Source organism: Phyllostomus discolor, chromosome 2, assembly GCF_004126475.2.
Source record: "Phyllostomus discolor isolate MPI-MPIP mPhyDis1 chromosome 2, mPhyDis1.pri.v3, whole genome shotgun sequence".
Classification (NCBI taxonomy): domain Eukaryota; kingdom Metazoa; phylum Chordata; class Mammalia; order Chiroptera; family Phyllostomidae; genus Phyllostomus; species Phyllostomus discolor.
Window position 1 is genome coordinate 103,832,882 of NC_040904.2, and position 21,247 is coordinate 103,854,128.

At 47.1% G+C, this 21,247-nt stretch overlaps 1 protein-coding gene across 14 annotated transcripts in view; it reads left to right on the forward strand.

Moving 5' to 3' along the window:
* The window catches only part of KALRN (kalirin RhoGEF kinase), a 701,923-nt gene that overhangs the window by 639,862 nt on the left and 40,814 nt on the right, over positions 1-21,247 (forward strand). For 5 of the 14 annotated variants that reach the window (XM_036018207.1, XM_028504792.2, XM_036018205.1 and 2 more), the window contains 12 exons: positions 4,406-4,536; positions 6,280-6,346; positions 7,973-8,076; positions 8,266-8,335; positions 8,653-8,739; positions 9,542-9,634; positions 10,319-10,369; positions 11,215-11,292; positions 14,442-14,627; positions 14,989-15,160; positions 17,975-18,213; positions 20,160-20,416. In XM_036018207.1, the coding sequence (XP_035874100.1) occupies positions 4,406-4,536; positions 6,280-6,346; positions 7,973-8,076; positions 8,266-8,335; positions 8,653-8,739; positions 9,542-9,634; positions 10,319-10,369; positions 11,215-11,292; positions 14,442-14,627; positions 14,989-15,160; positions 17,975-18,213; positions 20,160-20,416 (1,535 nt within the window). Of the gene's footprint in view, positions 1-4,405; positions 4,537-6,279; positions 6,347-7,972; positions 8,077-8,265; positions 8,336-8,652; positions 8,740-9,541; positions 9,635-10,318; positions 10,370-11,214; positions 11,293-14,441; positions 14,628-14,988; positions 15,161-17,974; positions 18,214-20,159; positions 20,421-21,247 lie in introns of those variants that run through there. The other 9 variants (XM_036018208.1, XM_028504799.2, XM_028504797.2 and 6 more) reach the window with 3 other exon arrangements.

The window sequence follows — 21,247 nt, forward strand, 5'->3', positions numbered from 1 at the left end:
AGGACCAGGCTGCATTCCTATGCGTTCTTTGCTCTCCTTTAGATGAACTGACTTGCTTTCTCAGTGGTGACATAGAGTGAGCAGAAGTCCAGAGTCCATATGGGAGGATATACTGGCCCCTTATGTCCATTATGAATGTGTATGTTTTCAGGAACTGGGATTCTCTGACATCCCTCTATGGAAAATGTTATTGAGCTTGTTGAAATAGAAGAGTTTAGCCCTGGCTGGTGTGGCTCAGTGGATTGAGTTCCAGCCTGTGAACCAAGGGGTCACCAGTTCGATTCCCAGTCAGGGCACATGCCTGGGTTGCAGGCTAGGTCCTCACTTGGGACGTGCAAGAGGCAACTGCACATTGATGTTTCTCTCCTTCTCTTTCTCCCTCCCTTTCCCTCTCTCTAAATATAAAAATATATTTTTTAAAAGAAAAGTTTAGATTTCCACAAAAAAAATTTTAACCTAAAGTCACAAACCTGAATGTCATTTGCCTGGAAAAACTGGACTTCAGTTTTTCTATTCTAACTTGTTGCCCCTCACCTCACCCCCAACTCGCCTGGGAAAGACTGAAATCTAAAGCCTTTCACCCAGAGAACACTGCACACACTTGTATGAAAGGATGGGGCAGCTAGAAGTTGGCATGGTGGGTAGTGCTGGACCAGCCCCTGGCCTGCTTTTTCATCAGATGAGCTTTGACCTCTCTGCAAGAGTTCCATAGCATATTCAGTACATTCTTGGGGTCCTACTATGTGCCAGCTCTGGGATCAAGCACAAAACCTTCCTTAATGGAACTTGTAGTCTAGGGTCAGGGCTCAGAATCCCCTCCCACCTGGACTGTGGCAGCCATTTTCTCTCAGAGTTCAGTCTGTCTCCTTAATTGACTGCCAGGGGAACTTTATTTTCTTTCTCTTCAAAAAAACTTTATAATGGTTCTTTTTGACTAATAAAAGCAATAGATGCTCATTCAAGAAAAATTGGAAAAACAACAAGTATAAACAAATTATATCACTTATCTAGACATAATTCAGGGTTGAAATTTAGATATATTTTCTTCTAGACTCTTAAATAATGTAATTGTAGAGCATATAAAATTTAAGGCCTGTTTTCCTTTGGTATTACATCAGACATTTTCCCAAGTCATGAAGAGGAACATTAACACCGATCTTTCTAAAACTTAAATCCAATGATGTTGCTTCCCTGCACAAAATTCTCCTGTCGCTGACGTTAGAAGGTGAAGTCTCTCCTTCTGAATGCTACACACAAGGGTCCTTACGATCCGACCCCCGCGTACTTCTGCAGGCTTACCTATTCCATTCCTCACCTCTTTCCCTAGTACTGACCCACCCCCAACTCACATAGCACAGTCATTTGCCACCCCTCCGCCCCCATCTCCTGCCTATACCAGGCAGCTGGCAGCTTCCCAGGCTGCCCTGTGTAGTCTCACAACCTGATCCTTTGCTCACAGTGCTGCTCTGGGATGTCCTCGCATTGGTAGATCCACTAAAACCCTTTTTCATTTCTCAATACTCAGTTCAAGGTGCCTCCTCCATTAAGCCTTTTCCTTTCCTCTCCACCCCACCATAGAGCTGCCAGCTCCCTTTTCATCCTGTGTGGCACCTCTCCTGTCTGGAAGAACACCCACTGTAGCTTAGATTGCGGAGGACAGAGAACCCTATCTTGTTCATCTTTGTTTCTCCAGCACTTTGCAGATATTCAGCATATAGACACCCATGTGCTTTAGCACAGAACAAACGATCCCTTACAATCCTGTGCCATGATGCTGTGCAGGGGGTGTGTCAAGGGTGGTCATAGGGGCCCAGAGGAAGGGCGTTTTATGGGTATGTGATCCAAGACCCAGCACACAGGAAATGTGTTCATTTTTAACATGGGGGCAGCCTTCCTCCACACTTAATCTGCTTTTTTGAATTCTGTTTGCATTTCTGTTCCCTGACCTTGGACTGACTCTGGGAGCACCCATTGTGCAACTTTTGTCCCTCCCTCCTTTGTACACCTTTTCCTTTGTCTGCTGAGACTGTGGTGACCTGAGCCCTGGCAGGGCAGTTCCCCCTGTGGCAGAGCACGGCGCAGCACACAGCAGCCCCCCACCACTGGAGCAGCACCAGCAGCTGAAGGTCACCCCTAGTGGCTGTTGAGTGGGACCTAGTATCCCAACTCTAGCACAAGTAGCTAAGTCCTCAGTTCAATTATTATAAGTATTTACAGCCAACACCATTATCTGAGGCAGATTACCCAGCATACAGTTGAGCCAAACCCTTTACTTCCCTCTTCTTCCTCCTGCACAGCTTCTGCCCTTCTCAGCTCCATCCCAGAGATCACTTGGGCAGGGGGAGATGGAACATATTTTCCTGCATGACATTTCGGACTCCTCAGATGTCCTTCATTCTGCAGAATAGTTGAGAGTGGACCACGCCAAGCTGGATGTTCCACAGGAGAGCTTCGTAGGCAGACATACAAGCTCGTTTCCCGGGCCTCGCAGCCAGCATCCTGCCAGCCGGCAGGCTGCAGAACAGACTGTAACAGGACACTGGGGAGGATGGGAGGGAAGTGAAAGACGCGTAATCAGATCAATCACTCTCTGAGTGCATCCTCCTGGGGAGCTTGTCTCTGGTGGTGGCACCAGGGGACATGTCACATGTCACCGAAAAGCCTGCCTGTCCGGTGGCTTGTCAAGCCTCAGCACCAGACACTCATTTCCTTAATAACTGGTTACAGATCCTGAACCTATAAATTTAGCTAAACTCTTCCTGACCTTTCTATATTTTTAGACTCTGCTGCTTCTCTGGATAACAGAGTCCATGGTTGATTACTTGTTCTATAAAATACCTTCCTGCCTGTCAAATTAAAAGAAATTCTCTTTCTCAAGCTTAAAAACCCTGTCTTCTTCACTCTAGTTTCTACTGTTGGTAACAAATTCCTGTTTGGCCCTCAGCACATTCTGTTGATTTCGACGTAGATTGGGGAGCGGGGTGGGGAGGAGGTTGACATCTCTCTTCAGCTTTAAGTTTTTCAGCTTCAAGTCTCGATATTCTCCCCCTGTTCTCATGTAGTGGCCCTTTGGGCCCCTCTTTGCTTTTTGTTTCATTTTTCTGGACTTTTTCTGCCTCTGTTTGGCCTGTGTTGAAATACAGCAGTTGAGGGAGTCCTTCACAGATGCTCCAAGCGCATGTTGTTTAAGACCATGTGAAGCCTTTTGTTCCTCCTACCTTTTTGGACACTTTTTCTTTTTTATTTTGAAAGAGAGACATCAATGTGTGGTTCCATTTATTTATGCATTCATTGGTTGCTTTTTGTGTGTGCCCTGACTGGGAATCACACTTGCAACCTTGGCGCATTGGGATGATACTCTAAGCAACTGAGCTACTCTTTGGGACACTTTTCAGTCTTTGTGACTTCAGCCTTAGGGCTGATGTTTTCAAAGACTAGTAAAGCAAAGCCCTTCCCTTTAGCAGCAGTGGCTGTTGCAGACAGGCGTCTTGTACGGAGAATTTGGATTAATCTCCCACATTTGTTTCACAGTCGCCCACATTGACTTGATCTTCAGTCTCACTGTTCACCCACATTGCGTCTGCCAATTTGCATCATGAAATGCTAAGTGTCACTGTGTGATCCTCCTTCCCTGGTACTTTTATTTCTTCGGAAGCTGTAGAAAGGAGTGTTCTGATTTGCAAATTGAGGAAAACTGAAGCATATAATAACTTTAGCTGTCTCACTAAAGATAATCCAGTCACTGGTAGCTCTGGGATTAGAATCCTTTACACTTTGCTCTTTCTAAAGTGCCATATTAATCCCTTCAAATGTTTCTCAATCCCATAGCAACTAAATTAAAAGAAATGAAAGAGATTAATAAATGGAAGGAAGCCCTTTGGTAAATAGCCTTAGCAAAGATGTTTTTAGAAAAGGCTAAATCTATTGACTTCTTCAAAAAATATTGTAGCTGATTAAACAAACATGATTTTAAATGAAGTAGTTTTCGTGTCACTACCCTCCCCTCCCCTATCATTTGCTCTGATGTTCTTGTCTCCGGTTTTCTTTTCTAACTGCTTGTTTGGTTAGAATTGCCGTGATTAGCTTCACCTTGGAGCTCTTACCTGGAGATAAATGACTTCGACAATTTTCATTCTATCTGATGTTTGGGAAATTGGCAGGCAGCACGTGATGCCAAGCACATCCTGATTGCCCGGGAAGGCCGCAGCTCTGGGCTCCCTGCTGCGGGAAGATGGGAGTCTCCGGTCTCCTGGAGCTCACACTGAGGTTCAGGGAGAACAGCCTAGGCTACGTATCTTCCAAGTTGCCTGTGGCTGGGGTGGGGCGAGGGGTGCAGGGAACACGGGGCCTTCCAGAGGCCTTTCCAGTGCATCCTTTTCTAAGGCTGTTGACTCTTCTCTTTCAGAGCCTAGAAGGAGGCTCATACCGGGGGAGCCTGAAAGACCCGGCAGGCTGCCTGAATGAGGGGATGGCCCCGCCCACACCTACCAGAAACCTGGAAGAAGAACAGAAAGCCAAGGCGCTGCGAGGCAGGATGTAAGTGGCCTCCCCAGATTCCAGGGACCCTGGTGCACGTGTGTGGCACCAGAAGGCAAAGGGCAAGGGTCACAGCAAGTGTGGGGAGAACTAGAGGGGGTTAGAGAGCCCTTCAAGGGAAGAGATGCCAGGCCCACTGGCAGTGCCCAGTCCTTTCCCCTTCCCAAGACAGCCCTCAGGGGCTCAGCAAACAGTCCAGGATAAAAGTATCGCCTGGAGACAAAGAGCTGGGCTTCACCTCATCAGAGCACCCTTCCAACCCTGAATTCCTACTCTAACTTCCCTACGGATTTTCTTTTTACCACTTTCTTCCAAGCAGTAACTTGGGCTGTGCTGAAGCTATATTTAAATGCTTTTATTTGGCCTTGCCAGTTCCTTCCTGTGGCCTACAACACATGTGTGTCTCAGAGAGAGGGAGCTGGTTGGCGGTGCTGGACGCGCCGATAAAGAGGCATGTGTTCCCCTGGCTTCCTCCCATCGCCCCGAGGCCCCAGACCCGAGGACTTGGTGGCTTCTCTGTGCTGTACAGATCAAGAATTTCAGATGAATTGCTTCCTGGGTTCAACCCTTTTGCTGGGGCCCCTCTTTCACATCTCAGAACTTTATCCCTCCTGCTACTTAGGCCAAAAATGCAGTTGTGTGGCTCCAAGCAAAACTCTTTCAAATGTAGATAATACACGTCAGACCCCAGCAAGCCACGCAGCACCCAGCGGGTGCCAGTGCAGAGCCCAGGGTTGTCTGTGCTTTGGTTCCTGCTCTTTACTGTCGGGACAGAAAGGGAAGTGTTTGGCTTTGGTGCCTCGGGGACTCCAGAGAGCCAGTCTGAGTGGTTTCCCAGGCAGCGGACAATGGTGAAAGAGCTGACTCTTTGAGCTCTTATACAAATGGGTTCAAATCTCAGCTCTGCTACTCACTTTGTCCTCTTGGGCAATGCCACCTGAGTGTTTTCATCTACACACAATAGGGTTTGCAATGCCTACCTTGTTATAAGCATGAGAAAATCCAGTGAAGCACCTGGCACAGAGTAAGTGCTCTAAGAGGAGGAAATCATTAACAAGAAAGAAACCAAGAAAGCAAATGTCCTTGAAGTTGTTAAATCTGGTGGTACATAGGGAGGCTGTGCATTCAAAGTTGTTATTTTGGAATGTCTACAGTCAATCTTCTTGGCCTTGACTGGGGATTTTGCAGGCCAGTTACCATGGATACCTATCTGAAGAACTGTAGTCTCTATATCTCAAAAGCCCCACTCAGCGTCAGTATCTCTGAGGCCTCAGAGGTTTGTTATCAAACAAATATCTTCTCTTCTTGTCAAGTGAAGAATGGAGCAGAAATGAAGGGAGAAAAGTCTCACGTTGATCCCTTGGCCTCAAGCTTTCATAACTCAGTTTTGTCAAAATGTTGTCGTTCCTTCTGCCCTAAGTCTCTACAATTGTTCAGCTGCAGGCGAGGGAGGCAGAGCATAAAGAACAGGACGCAGAATGCTGGGCTGTAAGTGGCGTTCTTTGTCTGCCGCCGGCCGTGTCCCGTCTGGGAAAGCCCCTCCTCTGCCGTGGTGCCCTCGGCCGTCTGTGCAGGCCTCTCCTGGGGAGAGCGCCAGTGAGCACGGTCCCCAGGGGGGCCCAGGGTGGGCTTCTGGGTGGTCTCGTCACAAAGGCAGCAGAGTAACTTTCCTGTGAACTGAAGTGTGAAGATTTCTTGCTTCACACTGAAGAGGAACCTCATTGTTCTTCATCTCCTGCTCAGGTTTGTCCTGAATGAGCTGGTGCAGACTGAGAAAGACTACGTCAAAGATCTGGGGATTGTGGTGGAGGTGAGTAGGTGGCTCGGGTGGTCAGCCGATCCAGGCATGTCGGACCCTAGTGGGGCCAAGGTGTTTTACCGTGGGAGTATGTAGTTTACTCTCTCTGGGTATTTGCAGAAATGAAACTAAAAATGGTAATAGATTAATTAGAATATGTAGATAAGGTTTTCTTTTTTTCTTTTCCCCTTGAACATTGTAAGAGATTTAGAGGGAGGTGGGATCCCGAATGTCGCAGCCTCTTGCTTAGGGCTGAATACATTCCCCTTGTTTTAGGTGATGAAGTTTTTGTCTGAGGTTTTCGTTGGTGTTTAACCTCATGGACATAATATTCTCTAGAGCTATGAGCCACTAGGACTGCCCTAAGCAGGTTACTCTTAGTGAAAGCTTGGGGCTTATGTGTTTCCTCAGATTTAAGGAGAATGTTGTGAACATGAATTCCAAGAATACAGACAAAGAAAAAACCACCAATAAGGCAAGACTGACAGGCCCACAGCTCAGAGTCAGCTTGGCAGTGAATGAAACAGCTCTTCCTCCAGAGGGGTGTACTTTAGGGGCATTTAGACACTTGGATAAGAAAGTCTAAGAAAGTAAATGGATAATTTAGATAACTCAGAGCCCTGTTGCTAAACATCTTAAACGAAAGAATGTGAACTCTAAAAATTGAGTGTCTGATGCCTAAAGCGCCTTCTGGTTCCTCACACTGGACCTAGAAGTCCCCATCCAATGAAAGCCGCTGACTTATGGTTTGTAGGCGCCTATCCTGAACCGTGGGTAAACGAACTAAACTGGCGTACAGAGGACCTGACTTCTAATTTATGGGAAGTTAGCCTCTTCTCCAAGGAAGGATGGGACAGGCAGGGGTACAGCAACCTCCACACAGAGTGCAGCCCAGGAGCAGAGGGCTGGGAGTCTGGAGGCCGTGACCCGGGGCCGTCGACAGCAGCGGTGCGACTGTCAGGCAGGTCACGAGACTCCCTGTGTCTCGGCTTTCTCATCTGTCAGGGAGGATAAGAGCTGCCTGGGCAACCTCCAAGCTTGACCATAAAGCTGAAATGAGATCATACATGACAACATTTTACAGAGTCTAAAGTATTATCGTATTGAGACTTATTTCTAGGCCAGATGTGTCTGGTTCTGAGTCTTTAAAGACATGTAACGGATTGGGAGAAAGGAGAGGGGTGAGTGATGTCTTCCTTGTTCTGCTTTCTTAAGGGGCCAGGAGACAAAGAAAGAGAACCAGAATTTCATTTATTGGGTTGTTGTTTTTTTTTTAGAGAGAAAGAAGGATGGGGAGAGAGAGAGAGAGAAACATCTATTTGTTATTCTTCTTATTTTTGCATTCATTGGTTGCTTCTTATATGTGCCCTGACCGGGGATTGAACCCACAACCTCAGTGTATGGGGATGACACTGTAACTGACTGAGCTACCCAGCCAGAGCCAAGAGCCAGAAATTTACAAAAACTTTGTGTGTCACTCAGCACAAGGGTATAGTCCCGGTTGAATACTGAGAAACCACAGAAGCACCTGCCCTTGGACCCGTGCAGAGTGGGAGCCCACACAGGGCTGCGTGTTGTGCTCTGCCCCAAAAGCTTTCTTGTGAAGATGCTCAGCTCATCATTGCCTCTGCCCTACAGGGCTTCATGAAGAGAATAGAAGAAAAGGGCGTCCCTGAGGACATGCGAGGAAAGGACAAAATTGTGTTTGGGAATATTCACCAGATTTACGATTGGCATAAGGAGTAAGTACTACATCATTCTGAGGATGGGGCCATCCTAGGACTCCAGGGCCCTCCTGTCCCCTTCACCCCCTGCCCCTGACCTTAGGGCTAGGGGTTCAGGGAGAGTCTTCAGTCATTAATCTCAGCCTTGAGAAATTACACAGTGCTGAAGAATGTGGCTTCCTTTTTTTATCCCCTCCTTCCTTTTAGTTTTTTCCTGGCTGAACTGGAAAAATGTATCCAGGAGCAAGACAAATTGGCACAGCTCTTTATTAAACATGTGAGTGTTTCCTGCGCCTTCTCCCCTCCCCTGCCACCAGGCTCACTGACATGCATGTTTAACTTCTTGTCTCCCCTGCTATTCATTCTCGCCCTTCTCTGAGTTGTCGCTAACTTTCTTGGCAGTTTGGACGATGGGCTCTTGCTACTCCATTTACTCTTCTATCTTTGGTATGTAAGGGCCCTGGTGCACCCCCAAGGTGTGGACCATGGACTGTATCAGTGTCCTGTCGCTGTGTAGACCGTTAGAGCACTCGCAGGCCCTGAGGTTCAGCCTGGGGCACGAGGGGACTGAGCGCCTGCCCTCTGCCTTTGCAGGAGCGGAAGCTGCACATCTACGTGTGGTACTGCCAGAACAAGCCGCGCTCGGAGTACATCGTCGCTGAGTACGATGCCTACTTTGAAGTAAGCTGCTCCGGCTTTGCTGAACTGGGGCTGGGGGAAGAAATTCAGGCCAAGCAAGACAGCCACCACAGGTGGCGCCTACACAGCACTGGTGACCCCTTCAGGACACCGATGGCTGCCTCGACACAGCCGTTAGCTCTCAGCTAAATTCTCAGGAGCCCCTTTGCCAGAGAGGAGCTGAGGTGGCCAGGCGTGCTTTTAGAAGCCCCCATGGTGACACAGACTGCTTGAGAAGCTGCGGTCCTCCTTACGTGGCCCCAGGGCCCACGGTTTTCCTCACCAGCCCTGGACACTCCTTGCTGAGGACCCTCCCCCCTGAGGTGGTGCTTGTAATTCCCTCGTAGTCTTTGCTTCTGTTCCCAGAGGTTCTGTCCAGCACCTCAGAGTGTTTGTTCTGCCCCAGCCTGCAAGTGTGCATGTGGCCGAAACAGCCCTCAATGGGGTGTCTGTAGATCTAGTTGAGGGCGCTCAGGTTGTCGTGTCCCAGGAAAAGCCCATCACCCCTGACTTGGCCCTGGAGTGGTGGACAGAACGGAATACCCATTCCTGCTTGTCCCCCAGGACTGGGGCGAGGACACAGCATATGAAAGTGACTGACCCACAGAAGGAGATGATGTGTGTTCTGTGTTATTAATAACACAATAGCAGTTCTATAGGCAATTCTATCATTCACATGCTTTGGATATTCTAAAACTTCATTGGCAAACATGAAGGCCTGTCTTGTTTGAAGCCTTGAACCCCGATCCAGAGCACCCCAGTTCTCTGGCTCCTTTTTTTCTAGCATCACTCCCTTGTGTTCCAGGAGGTGAAACAGGAGATAAATCAAAGGCTAACGCTCAGTGACTTCCTCATCAAGCCCATTCAGAGAATAACCAAGTATCAGTTGCTCCTCAAGGTAAGAGAGCTGCGTGCCGGGGTCAGGGCCTGACTTAGCAAACAGGTTGCCGTGTGCTCGAGCGGGCATCTGTGGGCTTTTGACTTGTCTGTCAGTCACTTGTGTCAGCTTTGCCCTCAAATTGTATACCTCTTGTTCCCAACTTTAAGGTTGGTTAATTCACTTTCTTTTTTTCAATTTCTGACTTTGTCACAAAAAGTGAAAAATAATAAGCATACAATCAGAGTGAGGTACAAGCAGAAAGGAGAGGAAAGGCCCTAGAAATTTTAGATGAGTAATATCTAAAATTTGATCATATTTTACTTTTTAATGGTTTAATTTGATGTGCCTAACAGAAACAGGAGGTAAATGAAAGAGAGATGTAGCTAACCTTTCTCCCATCCCTTCTTCTCATAATCCTCTTTTCTTCTCTTGTCATAATGTTCTCTGCCCCTGCTTCCGTTCCTCCCTCCCATTTCTCACAGTTTTGAATAGTTGACTATCCTGGGTTTTTCTCTGTGATGTATGTACATTATGGCGCATGACTTCCCATTTCAGCTACTGCAAAGCATTGCCGTCTCTGTTGGGAAGGAAAGTCTTCTGGGTGTTATCACGGTTTATTTGATGCCAGGTTTTTTATAGTGCTCTATTTTCCTAACTGATTTCCCCCTTCCCACACCCTTCCCTGCTTCCCCGACTTGCTAGGACTTCCTGCGATACAGCGAGAAGGCGGGCTTGGAGTGCTCAGATATCGAGGTGAGCATTTTCTGCTTGTAATGCTGACTGTCTAGGGACGATTATTGGGAGTCTGTCTCCAAAGGGGAAAGGTTGTCTCTGGCTGACCTAGGGGCCGGACTGGCTGACCCCTCTAAAACAATCAGAGCCCTCCAACCGGCATTGAGCAGGATGAGGAGTCGAGAGTACTGATGCATACAGTGAGTGTTTTTCTAGAACTCAATAATTCTGTCCTGGGTCACATCAGAGCTTAGCCCTACTGGTGTTCTCCTCGTGGCTACCAGTGACATGTGGTGGGAAAGCATGATATTTGAACCCTCTAACATTCTCCTGAAACTGGGTGTTTCAATGTGTAATTTTATCCATAAATCTAGGTACTGTTTGGGTCTAAAGTATCCCATTTTCACTCCCTCCCCCACCTCCAAGGATTACTCCTTAAGTGAAGTCCTTTGAGACAATGTCACCGTGGGGATTATTTTAAGCCAGAAAGGCTACAGACCATTCTGGCAGGTTATTTTACGTTAAAAACTCTAGTGTTTCACAAGCCAGGCTAAGCTGTTGCTTGGGCAGCTAGGAAGCAACAGAGAGAAGAAAGAACATACAAGAAGGGAAGGGACTTAATAACCGAAAGTGGGAAGGTAGGAAAAGGATGGGCTGGGTAGCATGGTCCCAGCATGGGAAGCATGTGTGAAGAACACCAGCACCCCCACCTAGAACGGACAGTCCCCCAGCCCTCCGAGCATGGGCAGCAGGGACCAGTGTCCTCTCCTAGAATCAGGAACTACCAGGGGGTCCCTGCCTTCCAGCACAAAACTGCCCTGAGCTTCCTGTTTCCCCTCCTGAGCTGCTTTTGTTGTTTCCCACAGAAAGCCGTGGAGTTAATGTGCCTTGTTCCAAAACGCTGCAATGATATGATGAATCTGGGACGCCTGCAGGGCTTTGAGGTGAGCCCTTGAGAGTGCTCCTAAACCCTGTCTCCTCTGGGCAGCAGGAGCCCAGGCTGCTGCAGCTTCCCTTTGAAGTCCTGTGCCTGCCCCCTCTGCCTCCTCATGCACCATCTACTGCTGTGTGCCTGGCTGCTCTGGTTCACAGGCCTAGAAAACTCATCTATGTAGGCTATCCAGTGACAGGGCAATCAGACACACTTACAGAGCAGTCAACCAGAGCAGTAACAGGGCAAGCAAGACCCAGAATTCTTTATAACTGTGGACCTGGCAGTGACGTCTTCCCCCTTCTTTCTTGCTTGAGAAATGCCAGCTATGTAAGGGAGAGTGGGACTATGTGATAGAAATAGAACCAGAGGGAGAGTACACCACTTCTTTGAGAGGGTGGTTCTAATAAGCAGGCCTATACAGTGACTGGCTTTTTAGTTAAATGAGCATTTTTCTGTTCTTTGAAGAGGAGAGTCAAATTTCAGTAGAAACAGCTAAATGTCCCCAGGATTTTGGTTTTCATCAATGTACTAGTTCGCTAGGGCTGCCATAACAAAGTACCACAGACTGGGTGGCTAAAACAACAGACCTTTGTCATCTCACATCTGTAGAAGCTGGAAGCCCAGAATCAAGGAGGAGTCATAGTGGCTCCTTCTGAGAGTTGTGAGCAAAAGGTGTGTTCAGGTCTCGCTCCCTGGCTGATAAATGGCATCTTCTGTTCACATTCTTCCTGCATATTCTCCCCACCTTCCCTCTGGATCCAGATTTCCTCCTTTTATAAGGACACCAGTCATACTCGAGCACAATCACCACAATGGCCTCACTTTAATTTGGTGAGGACCCTATGTCCCAAAAAGGTCGCATTTGGAAGTGCCAGTGTTAAGATTTCGACATATGACTTGCAGAGGGTTATGATTCAACCCATAACAATGAAACTTTAAATTAGAAAAATTCAACTTGTTCTTTAAACTTAGTAAGTGCTTGTCATTAGTTTATATCCAAACCTCATATATTGATGAAACATAACCTGTTTGAACATCAGTATCATAAAATTGGAACTGACACAGTTATTGGCTGGTACGCAGTTGTTGTTGAGCCCCTTAGAGAAAGATGTGAGTCTTCTGGTCCTGTTTCCTGGTAACCCTACAACTGAACATTTTATTATTCCATTTTGGAGAAAAGGGATTCCTGAAAGTTGGCATCATTAATAAAGTAGTGGATGTCTTTCTTCTGGCTAACTTAAAAGAGGTAGACTACAATAAATATAAGACAGGCTGGTCCATAAGTAAATTTAGGAGATGCTGTATTCAGGTTTGGGTTCTTGAGTTGGATTCATGGTTTTCTTGAGGCCAATTCTTTTGTCCTCCTTGCCCTTCCAGCCCATCCCGGTGCCCCTGTCTGATTCCACGGCTTTATTGGGACCAGGAAGTAGGTCAAGGGTCTTTTTTCATAGGTTCCCAGTCCTCCACAGCAGACCTGAGGCAGGAGAGTAAGGAGGTTATGCAGTGGAAATATATTCTGTGTTCTTACCCGGCATCTTAGTGAGGTTTTATATTCTTCCGTTAGAGTCATGCCAGGTCTGAGGCTATTCTGCACAACACAAGTAACTGCTTTTGCTCTTAAACCTCGATGTCCCCATGTTTTCTGAGCAGGAGTCTGGCTTGATTTTCTCTTGGCCTCTGGAGAAACTCAACACTGACAAGAGGAACAGCATCTAATTTGCTGCCTAATTCAAGCCAGACTTCACAGTAACTGTGTTGTACATATGTGTGTGCGTGTCCACAAGAGACCGCATACCAGAGTGTTTAATTGTTTTCTCTTTTAAATCAAGTACCACCATCTCCTTTTTTCATCACGCCCCAGAGAATCTACTTTGTATTCCTTCAGCTAATCTGGAAAGACCCTGAACATATTTCCATTCCTGCTAAAGCCAATGGCTTTGGGCCAGGGAGAAGGTAGTCCCTCACTTAGATTCCCTCCCCAAGTTTAAATCCTCTAGCTTTCCCTTCAGCATTGGCAAGGCTATTCCTCATGGGTCAAGCTCTTATGTAATATTAGTGAAGCTTTAGAGCTTTCCTGGCTAGCTGCTCACTGGCTTAATATTAACTTTGGACCAGGGTAGAGATAAGCCTGTTTGGCTGCTGACCTTGACAATGAGGAACATGATCCAAGCAGAGGTAAGGCAGAGGAGCATGAAAGAAAAGTGACCATGTGCTGGGTAATGTTTGGAATGTGGCACCACGTGAAAAGGATGGCCCAAATTTGCATTAAAGGGTCAAGTTGTCACCTGAAGAAGTATGATTCAGAGGAGGCCCTCTGGCTGCTGACTCAGATGTCAGCTTCTTTTTGCAGAACAGTAGGAAAAGCAAAGCAAGGCTCTTAGATAGCATCTGTGAAGACTTGCAGGGTTGAACCATATTTTCTTTGAAGATATGAAGCTGTCTGAAAATCTGGTCAGAAACTGGCAAACCAAATAGGCTCCACCTCCCAGGCTGCGTGTCAAGTGGCCTAGTAGCTGGAGGCATTTTAAGCAGGATCACAGGACCCCCAAAATATCTACTAGCTTATACAATATGGGCACCTATCTACAGTAACCCAACTTTACATGTTGATCTGTAGCAGGAGACTAAGATCTCAGAAGAATTTCCTCCATTTTAAAATAATAGGAGAAAAGAGGGGCCCAACTTATCACATTATTTGTAGTCCCTCCTGCATCACTTCTCTTGGCCACAGTTGGCTCCAGGTTCATGGCCACTGGAGGACTCCAGGTCCTCGTGCCGTGCTGCAAGGGAGCTGGGCAGGCACGCTTCTCAGAGCTCCAAGGACAGAAAGGCCACTTCTAGCTCCAAACATCACTTATTTTCTGTTTTCCTTCTAATAAAACAAGAAGGGCTGGGGTCATTTCTGAACATCTTTTTAGCTAATAATTTTACCTTCCGTCAGGAATTTTCCTGGACCTGCTTCTTACCTTTTCCCTGCAGGGCCCTTGTGCCTGCCCTAGATGAACGGGTGTGTCCTAATTTTGTCTCTTACTACAGCCCTGAGGATTTTGGTATCAGGTCTGCTGTCCATGTCCCCAGAAGGGAGAATCTGTGGACCCACAGGGCTGTGGTCGTCTCCCCATTTTTCACGTACTTCACCCTAGCCCTCTTCTCCATCAGGGCACCCTGACCGCTCAGGGGAAGCTGCTGCAGCAGGACACGTTCTATGTGATTGAGCTGGACGCAGGCATGCAGTCCCGGACCAAGGAGAGGCGCGTGTTCCTCTTCGAGCAAATTGTCATCTTCAGTGAACTGCTCAGGAAGGGATCTCTTACCCCAGGCTACATGTTCAAAAGGAGCATCAAGGTGAGGATCCAGTGGGGAGGAGTACGGACAAGGAAGAGCCAAATTTGGGGGAGCTGCTTCCCTAAGGCATAGGAGTGAGTAAGGTCCTGATCACTGCAGGCCTTTCAGCCTAAGAACCTTCAGGTGTGAAGGATGGATATGGTGAGAAGTGACAGGCTGGGAGCCCGTCCCTGTTGCGGGCCTGTAGGTTCTCCAGGGTCGTGTCATTCACTCAAAGACAGAGACCAAAGTATTTAGCTGTTAGATCCAGGGCAAAAGTTTGGAAACATCTCCTGAAATAAAAACTGGGAGGAACTGTAGTGTGTTCTTGATTTTTATTAAACCATTTAAATATGAAAAGGATTGACTTGGTATCTTCCAGATGAACTACTTGGTCCTGGAGGAGAACGTGGACAACGACCCCTGCAAGTTTGCACTGATGAACAGGGAAACTTCGGAGAGGGTCATTCTGCAAGCCGCCAACGCTGACATCCAGCAGGCCTGGGTGCAGGACATCAATCAAGTCTTAGAAACACAGCGAGACTTCTTAAATGGTAGGTACTGGGCCCAGCTTCTAGCAGCACAATTATGTGGGACCCCACACCTCTGGTATTCCTTGGGTCTGGGTTCAGGGTATGTTATAAGCCCAGACCATGTTTTATGTGAAGTTCAACTTTGTAGTTTTCAAAGACACTTTGTTTAGAATTTTTCTGAACCTGAATATACAAGCGGAACAGATGAAGCATTGTAAAGAAGCCCCATCTTTTCAAAGGAAGGGATATTCCCTTATAACACCCTACACATAGGATATGTCTGTGGCCACCATCACCAGCTGGTAATAATCGAGGCAAACACCTGAGGTGGGCATGTCCTCTTCCTCGTAGGGGCCGTCGAGGACATGGGTCTTCCCCTTTGATGGCTAATGGCTGCTACTCTCATGGGTTCTCTCGTGTGAACTAGAGACAGCTGGGAATTTGGCAGATCCGTTCAAATGCCCCTGCCCCCACCAACAGTGTGACAGCCTGGCTAAATCATCTCTTCCACAATAGGAGATTTAACACCCTGTATTTATCTTAAAACAAATAAAAAGAAATATATAGCAGGATGCCATGACTTTCTAAGATAGGACATGAAACTTCAAAGCAGTTTCACACTGGTTCCCCAACTGTAGAATAGTTTGAGAAAAAACAAATAAATAAAATGATCTCTAGGGTTCTTTCTCATTCTAAAAAGTCTAAATCAATCAACAGCCCAGCCCTGAGGGACAGTAATGAAAGTCATATAAAAGTTACAGTGTCGGAATGTACAACTTTGAATTAATACTTATGTTGATAAAACAGCTTTGTACAAAAATATGTGCATACGTAAAATATATTTATTAAATTTCACTGTATCAGGGATTTCTGATAGACTCTAAGCTGGAATGAGGCTTCTAAATTCATCCGTTCAGGACAAAGGAAGAATAAAGCAGGACAAGAAGGTGAAACCAGAAATAGCTGAAACAGCGGTGCTGGCGGCCATCCTCTCTCTGGGGCCGGGCGCCGCGCGCAGCGTCTCTCGTGTGCCGTCACCCTCACTTAGCTCTCACATCAACCTGGGGAGACAGGTACTGTCATCATATATTTTTGAGGTGAGGAAAAAGAGGCTCAGAGAGGTTAAGAAACTTGTCCAAAGTCACAGAAACAAGGACTTAAACCCAGAACTATATAACTTAAAATTAGGGTCTTACCCACAAAATTGTGGTATAGTAGCTCGTGGTAGAATACACATTTACATATGAGCTCCCTACCAAACAAAGCAAAAAAAGAAACAGGATCAGGTGTAAGACGCTGCATCTGCCAGCTGGAAACAACCCTGTCTGGACGTGCACAGCTTTCCCGATGCTGCGACCTAAATTATGCAGATAATTGAGGCTGACGGAAGGACACAGGCTCAAACGCTGGAGCGCAGTTACTGCTTGTAATCAGTTAAGGCCCCAGGTCCATGAGACAGGCGTTGCCTGAGCAGGTCAGTTTGACAAGGCCAGCTTCACAACTCTCTGCAGCCTACTTAAAGCTTAGAACTGTGTTTCTTAGAGGACAGTCCATGATTCAGACTGGTTCATGGCTCCAAGAGGCCCCTCTCCTAGTTTTAGTGAATTATGAAGCTGTTACTAAACTAGATTATCAATACCTCAATATTTTATGCCTGCAGCACACTCCCCAGGGAGAAAGGCTGAGCTCTGACACACTCAAGAGACGTGATGATGGGCCAGGGCCAGGCTTGCTCGGAGACACGTGCAGGCATCTCAGAGCCCGTCTTTCCCTCCTGAGACCTTGAATAGAAAGGAAGTGTGACCTATGTCATGTCCTACTGGAGTTCATACCTATCCCTAACAGAAATATCCCTATAACTGAAAGTGCTCTGGGCCCCAGCTATTAACCCACTGAAGTATTTATTACAGTGAAAACTGATAAAACCCACACAATCAGGCCAGCCCTTGAAGCCATGATTACAGAATTTGACCAGTATGGCTTTTGCCTGGCTGTTCAGGACTCAAACCTTGGGACTTTGTTATCTTCAAATCAGTAAAACAAAGTTCACATCTTTGCCCCTTGGCAACCATTTTCCCAGTCTGCAAACCCGAACTCGAGCGACCCTGGATTCTTGCCTTCCTTTCCCACCGAGGCTGGCTGGAGTCGAGTCTGCCTCCAGGGCACTTGCTGCTCCACATCCGTCCACATTCCCACCGACTTGCTCTGGTTAGCAGTCTCTCCTCCCAGCCGCTGCTTAACGTTCTGTGAGTGTGGTTCTGTTGATAGAATCCGAATTTAAAACATTCAGGTTCAGTGAATCTAGTCACTTTTTGTGATCTTCAGGATTAAATCCTGACTCGGTTTTCTAGATCTCTCACACCATGGCTCCTCCAGCCTCCCCTACCCACCTCATCTCCTCTTTTCCCATGGAGACGCATGGCCCCATCCTCCTCGTGACCCAACTCCATCCTGTTCCCCAGACACACTGCACACTTGCTTCCTTCCTGCAGAGTCTGCCTGGCAGAGTCGGACACCCGGCCCCCTTCTGAGGGTCTTATGCCACCACCTGTATACTTATACACCCCATGTGCACACATACTACAGAGTCCTCTCTCCCTTCTTTTGCACAACGCTCTGCACCTCATATATGGCAATTATTTGGGCTTTGTATGCATATTTTCATTATTCAGATAGGTTTCTTATTCTCACAGTGGATTACAAGGTCCTTAACAACAAGGGCAGGGTCTTCCTTGTACACCTCCATTATGCCTGTCACGGAGCCTGTCCCTAAGAAGCCTCCAAACCCTATGGGATTCTAAAAGCTCTAAGTAACCGTCAGCTCTTGTTCTGCAGCACTACAGTCACCCATTGAGTATCAGCGGAAGGAGAGGAGCACAGCTGTGATGAGGCCCCAGCCTGCTAGGGCTCCTCAAGCCAGCCCTAGGCCCTACTCCTCTGTCCCCGTGGGCTCTGAGAAGCCCCCAAAGGGCTCCAGCTATAACCCCCCTCTGCCACCCCTGAAGATATCTACCTCCAATGGCAATCCAGGGTTTGACTACCACCAGCCTGGGGACAAGTTTGAGGCCAGCAAGGTAAGTGACAGCCCATTATTCCCATCCTTACCACTCTGAGGGAACAGCCTTAGGGCTCACTTTTAGAAAGTAGCATTTTTTTTTAAGATTTTATTGATTTTGCCCTGGCTGGTGTAGCTCAGAGGATTGAGTGTGGGCTGTGAACCAAAGGGTCCCTGGTTCAATTCCTAAAAAAAGATTTTATTGATTTTTAGAGAGAAGGGAAGGGAGAGAGAGAGAAACATCAATGTGTGGTTGCCTCTCACATGGCCCCCACTGGGGACCTGGCCTGCAACCCCGGCGTGTGCCCTGACTGGGAATCGAACCAGTGACCTCTCGGTTCTCAATCTAACAATCAATCCACTGAGCCACACCAGCCAGGACAGAAGTAGCATTTTTTTTATGGTGATCATTTTGGCAGGATACAGACTGGATACAGACTAGTCTGTTATTTCTCTTTCTTCCCTGCAAATTGAGTGTTAGACCAGTTCCCTCTGTCTCAGACATTCTGTTCAAGGGCTACTGTCATCTACAGAAACTCTTTACAAGTCTGAGGTATTATTGTAGTAGCAATTGTGAAAAGTGGGATTTATACCAAATAGAGTAGCTGTGCTGCAGATCATCTAAAAGGCACAACTCTAGTGGCTGACACTTTAAAGAGATTGCCTTTTCTAATGATGAGCTGCCAATGTAAACTCACAGTTCTTCACTCCCCATTGGCTGATGTGGCAAGGAGAAGTTACTCATGAGTGTGATGGGGCAGCCAGCCTTGGATTAAACATTTACCGTACATAATCCATCCTTTAAACATCACTTGAAGGCAGCCACAGACTTAACTGTACACCTAGTCTACACATTTGTTTTGATCCTCCAAGGTAGTAGGAACCAGAGAACAAATGGGAAAAGTGGTAGATTAAGGATTAGGTGATCTGGTTTCCATTCCAATCCTGCGGTTCACTTGCCCTGGAACCTCAGCAAGTCAGTTCATCAGATTAGGCCTCGGTGTCCTCTGGAACTGAGTGGGTCTGTGAACAGGAACATCTCCATTTTGACCTACATATTCTGATTTTACACTTTTATTCTTTTTACCTGAATTATTAGATGATATTGATTTTTTTTCCCACTAACGTGTTTAAATTCACTTCTGTGTCAGAGTAACTATACTAACTGACTTCATTGAATCACCCAGAAATGATTCGCCACCTTCATGACCCCTGCTCTCATGAATAAGATGAAGTCACATTGGCATTTTGTCACAGATTTTGAAGAATTTCTGGCTCTCACTATGCTCTATGAGGCAGCCAGGCCTCCCTGGGAGTCACAGGTCTGTCTAGAAGCAGCTTCCCTAGTGTAGAGCCACGTGAAAAGGCCGTGGATGCAGGGCCTCTGTATAAATGAGTGCAGGGGGCCCTGGAGGAAGTCTGTTCCCCACAGGAGTTGGGTCAGGGTGGGTCACGACCTTGCCTATGAATTGGGCAAATGCCTCATTGTTATTCCTGTTGCAGGGAGGGTCAGAATGCAGAGTAAGACCAATGCTTTTTCAAAAGGGACAAAAAATGGACCAAAGCATCTGTGTTCTTCCTGCTGGGCATTATGACCCCTTTCTCGTTTGCCCTGGCTTCACTTCATCCAGGTGCTCGCATGCCCCTCTGCCAGTACCACGCTGCCCCCTCCATTAATCCAAGGATGCAGGCAGGATGGTTGCACGAGAGGGAGGGGCTTCTAGGTAGAAGGCGTGGCTACCCCTTTACCTAGGCCAGACAGTATCTCTACCTGTTCACCCTTGACTATATATTGTGTGAAACAAGAGTGCGTTTATGAGTATAATGTCATTATTCAAGATAATATTCTGCCTGTTATTTACCCTGCTAGTGGGAGGTCTGGCTTTTCGGCACACAGTAGGATGCCCAGCAAGCCCCTGCAAACCAGCCTTCTTGTATCTGGGTCCCTCTCGCCCTGTCTCCCAGCAGAGTGACCTGGGAGGCTGCAATGGGACTTCGTCCATGGCCGTGATCAAAGATTACTATGCACTGAAGGAGAACGAAATCTGTGTGAGCCAAGGTGAGGTGGTCCAGGTCCTCGCCGTCAACCAGCAGAACATGTGCCTGGTGTACCAGCCTGCCAGCGACCACTCGCCCGCGGCCGAGGGCTGGGTCCCGGGCAGCATCCTGGCACCCCTCACCAAAGCCACGGCAGCGGCAGAAAGTAGTGACGGGAGCATCAAGTAAGTGCCTCATTGGCTTCCCCGGGAAAGGAGTATGTGGATTAAAAAAATTCCAAAACAAACAAAGAACCCAAACATGCAAACACACGGTAGGGAATCACTGCTGCTTAATCTCGACAGTGCCACCGGGACCCATGTCCGAGTGCTGGAGCCGCACGCAGCAGGGCACCCAGGCTGGATTGCGCTGGATTTTTTTGTTTTCGTTGATGGTAGTGGCGGTGGTTTTCCTTTCCTTTTTGTTTATAATTTTGTGTTCATTTTTTCCCTCTCTTCCCCCCCGGTTAAGAAAACGACCCTACTGAGACCCTAGGTGACAAAAGCATGCCTTCCGTTGCTCCACTTGACTCACCACAGGATTCACTGGACTGGACTTCTATTTATATTGTATTAAGTTACTGATATATATATTTTTTGATTGACACCAAAAAATTACCTTAGCACAAATGCCAGACAGACCTGTGAGGTCGGAGGCCCGCTGCTTCTCCCAGGAGAGAGGGAACTTTTTGGTTGTCTGTGGCAATTCCTCTGTACAGATTGTACTTTTTTTTTTTTTATTTCCCCTCCCCGGTTCCTTTAATATGTGTTCATGGCAATTTGTAAGATATTTCTTTTCCTTATTTTGGTTGCAAAGACCCTTCTGAACACATTCCTGTATAAAGTATTTGCACTATTTAAAGAGACCCATGCGGACGGAGTCAGGCTGTGCAATATAATGGAGAGTCACAATGTTCACCATTGTACCTGTGCTGTAACTAAGGATTTTAATGTGCTATTTTAAATATGTAAATAAATTTTCACCATGAGCATGTTTTAATGAGGTTAAAGACTAGT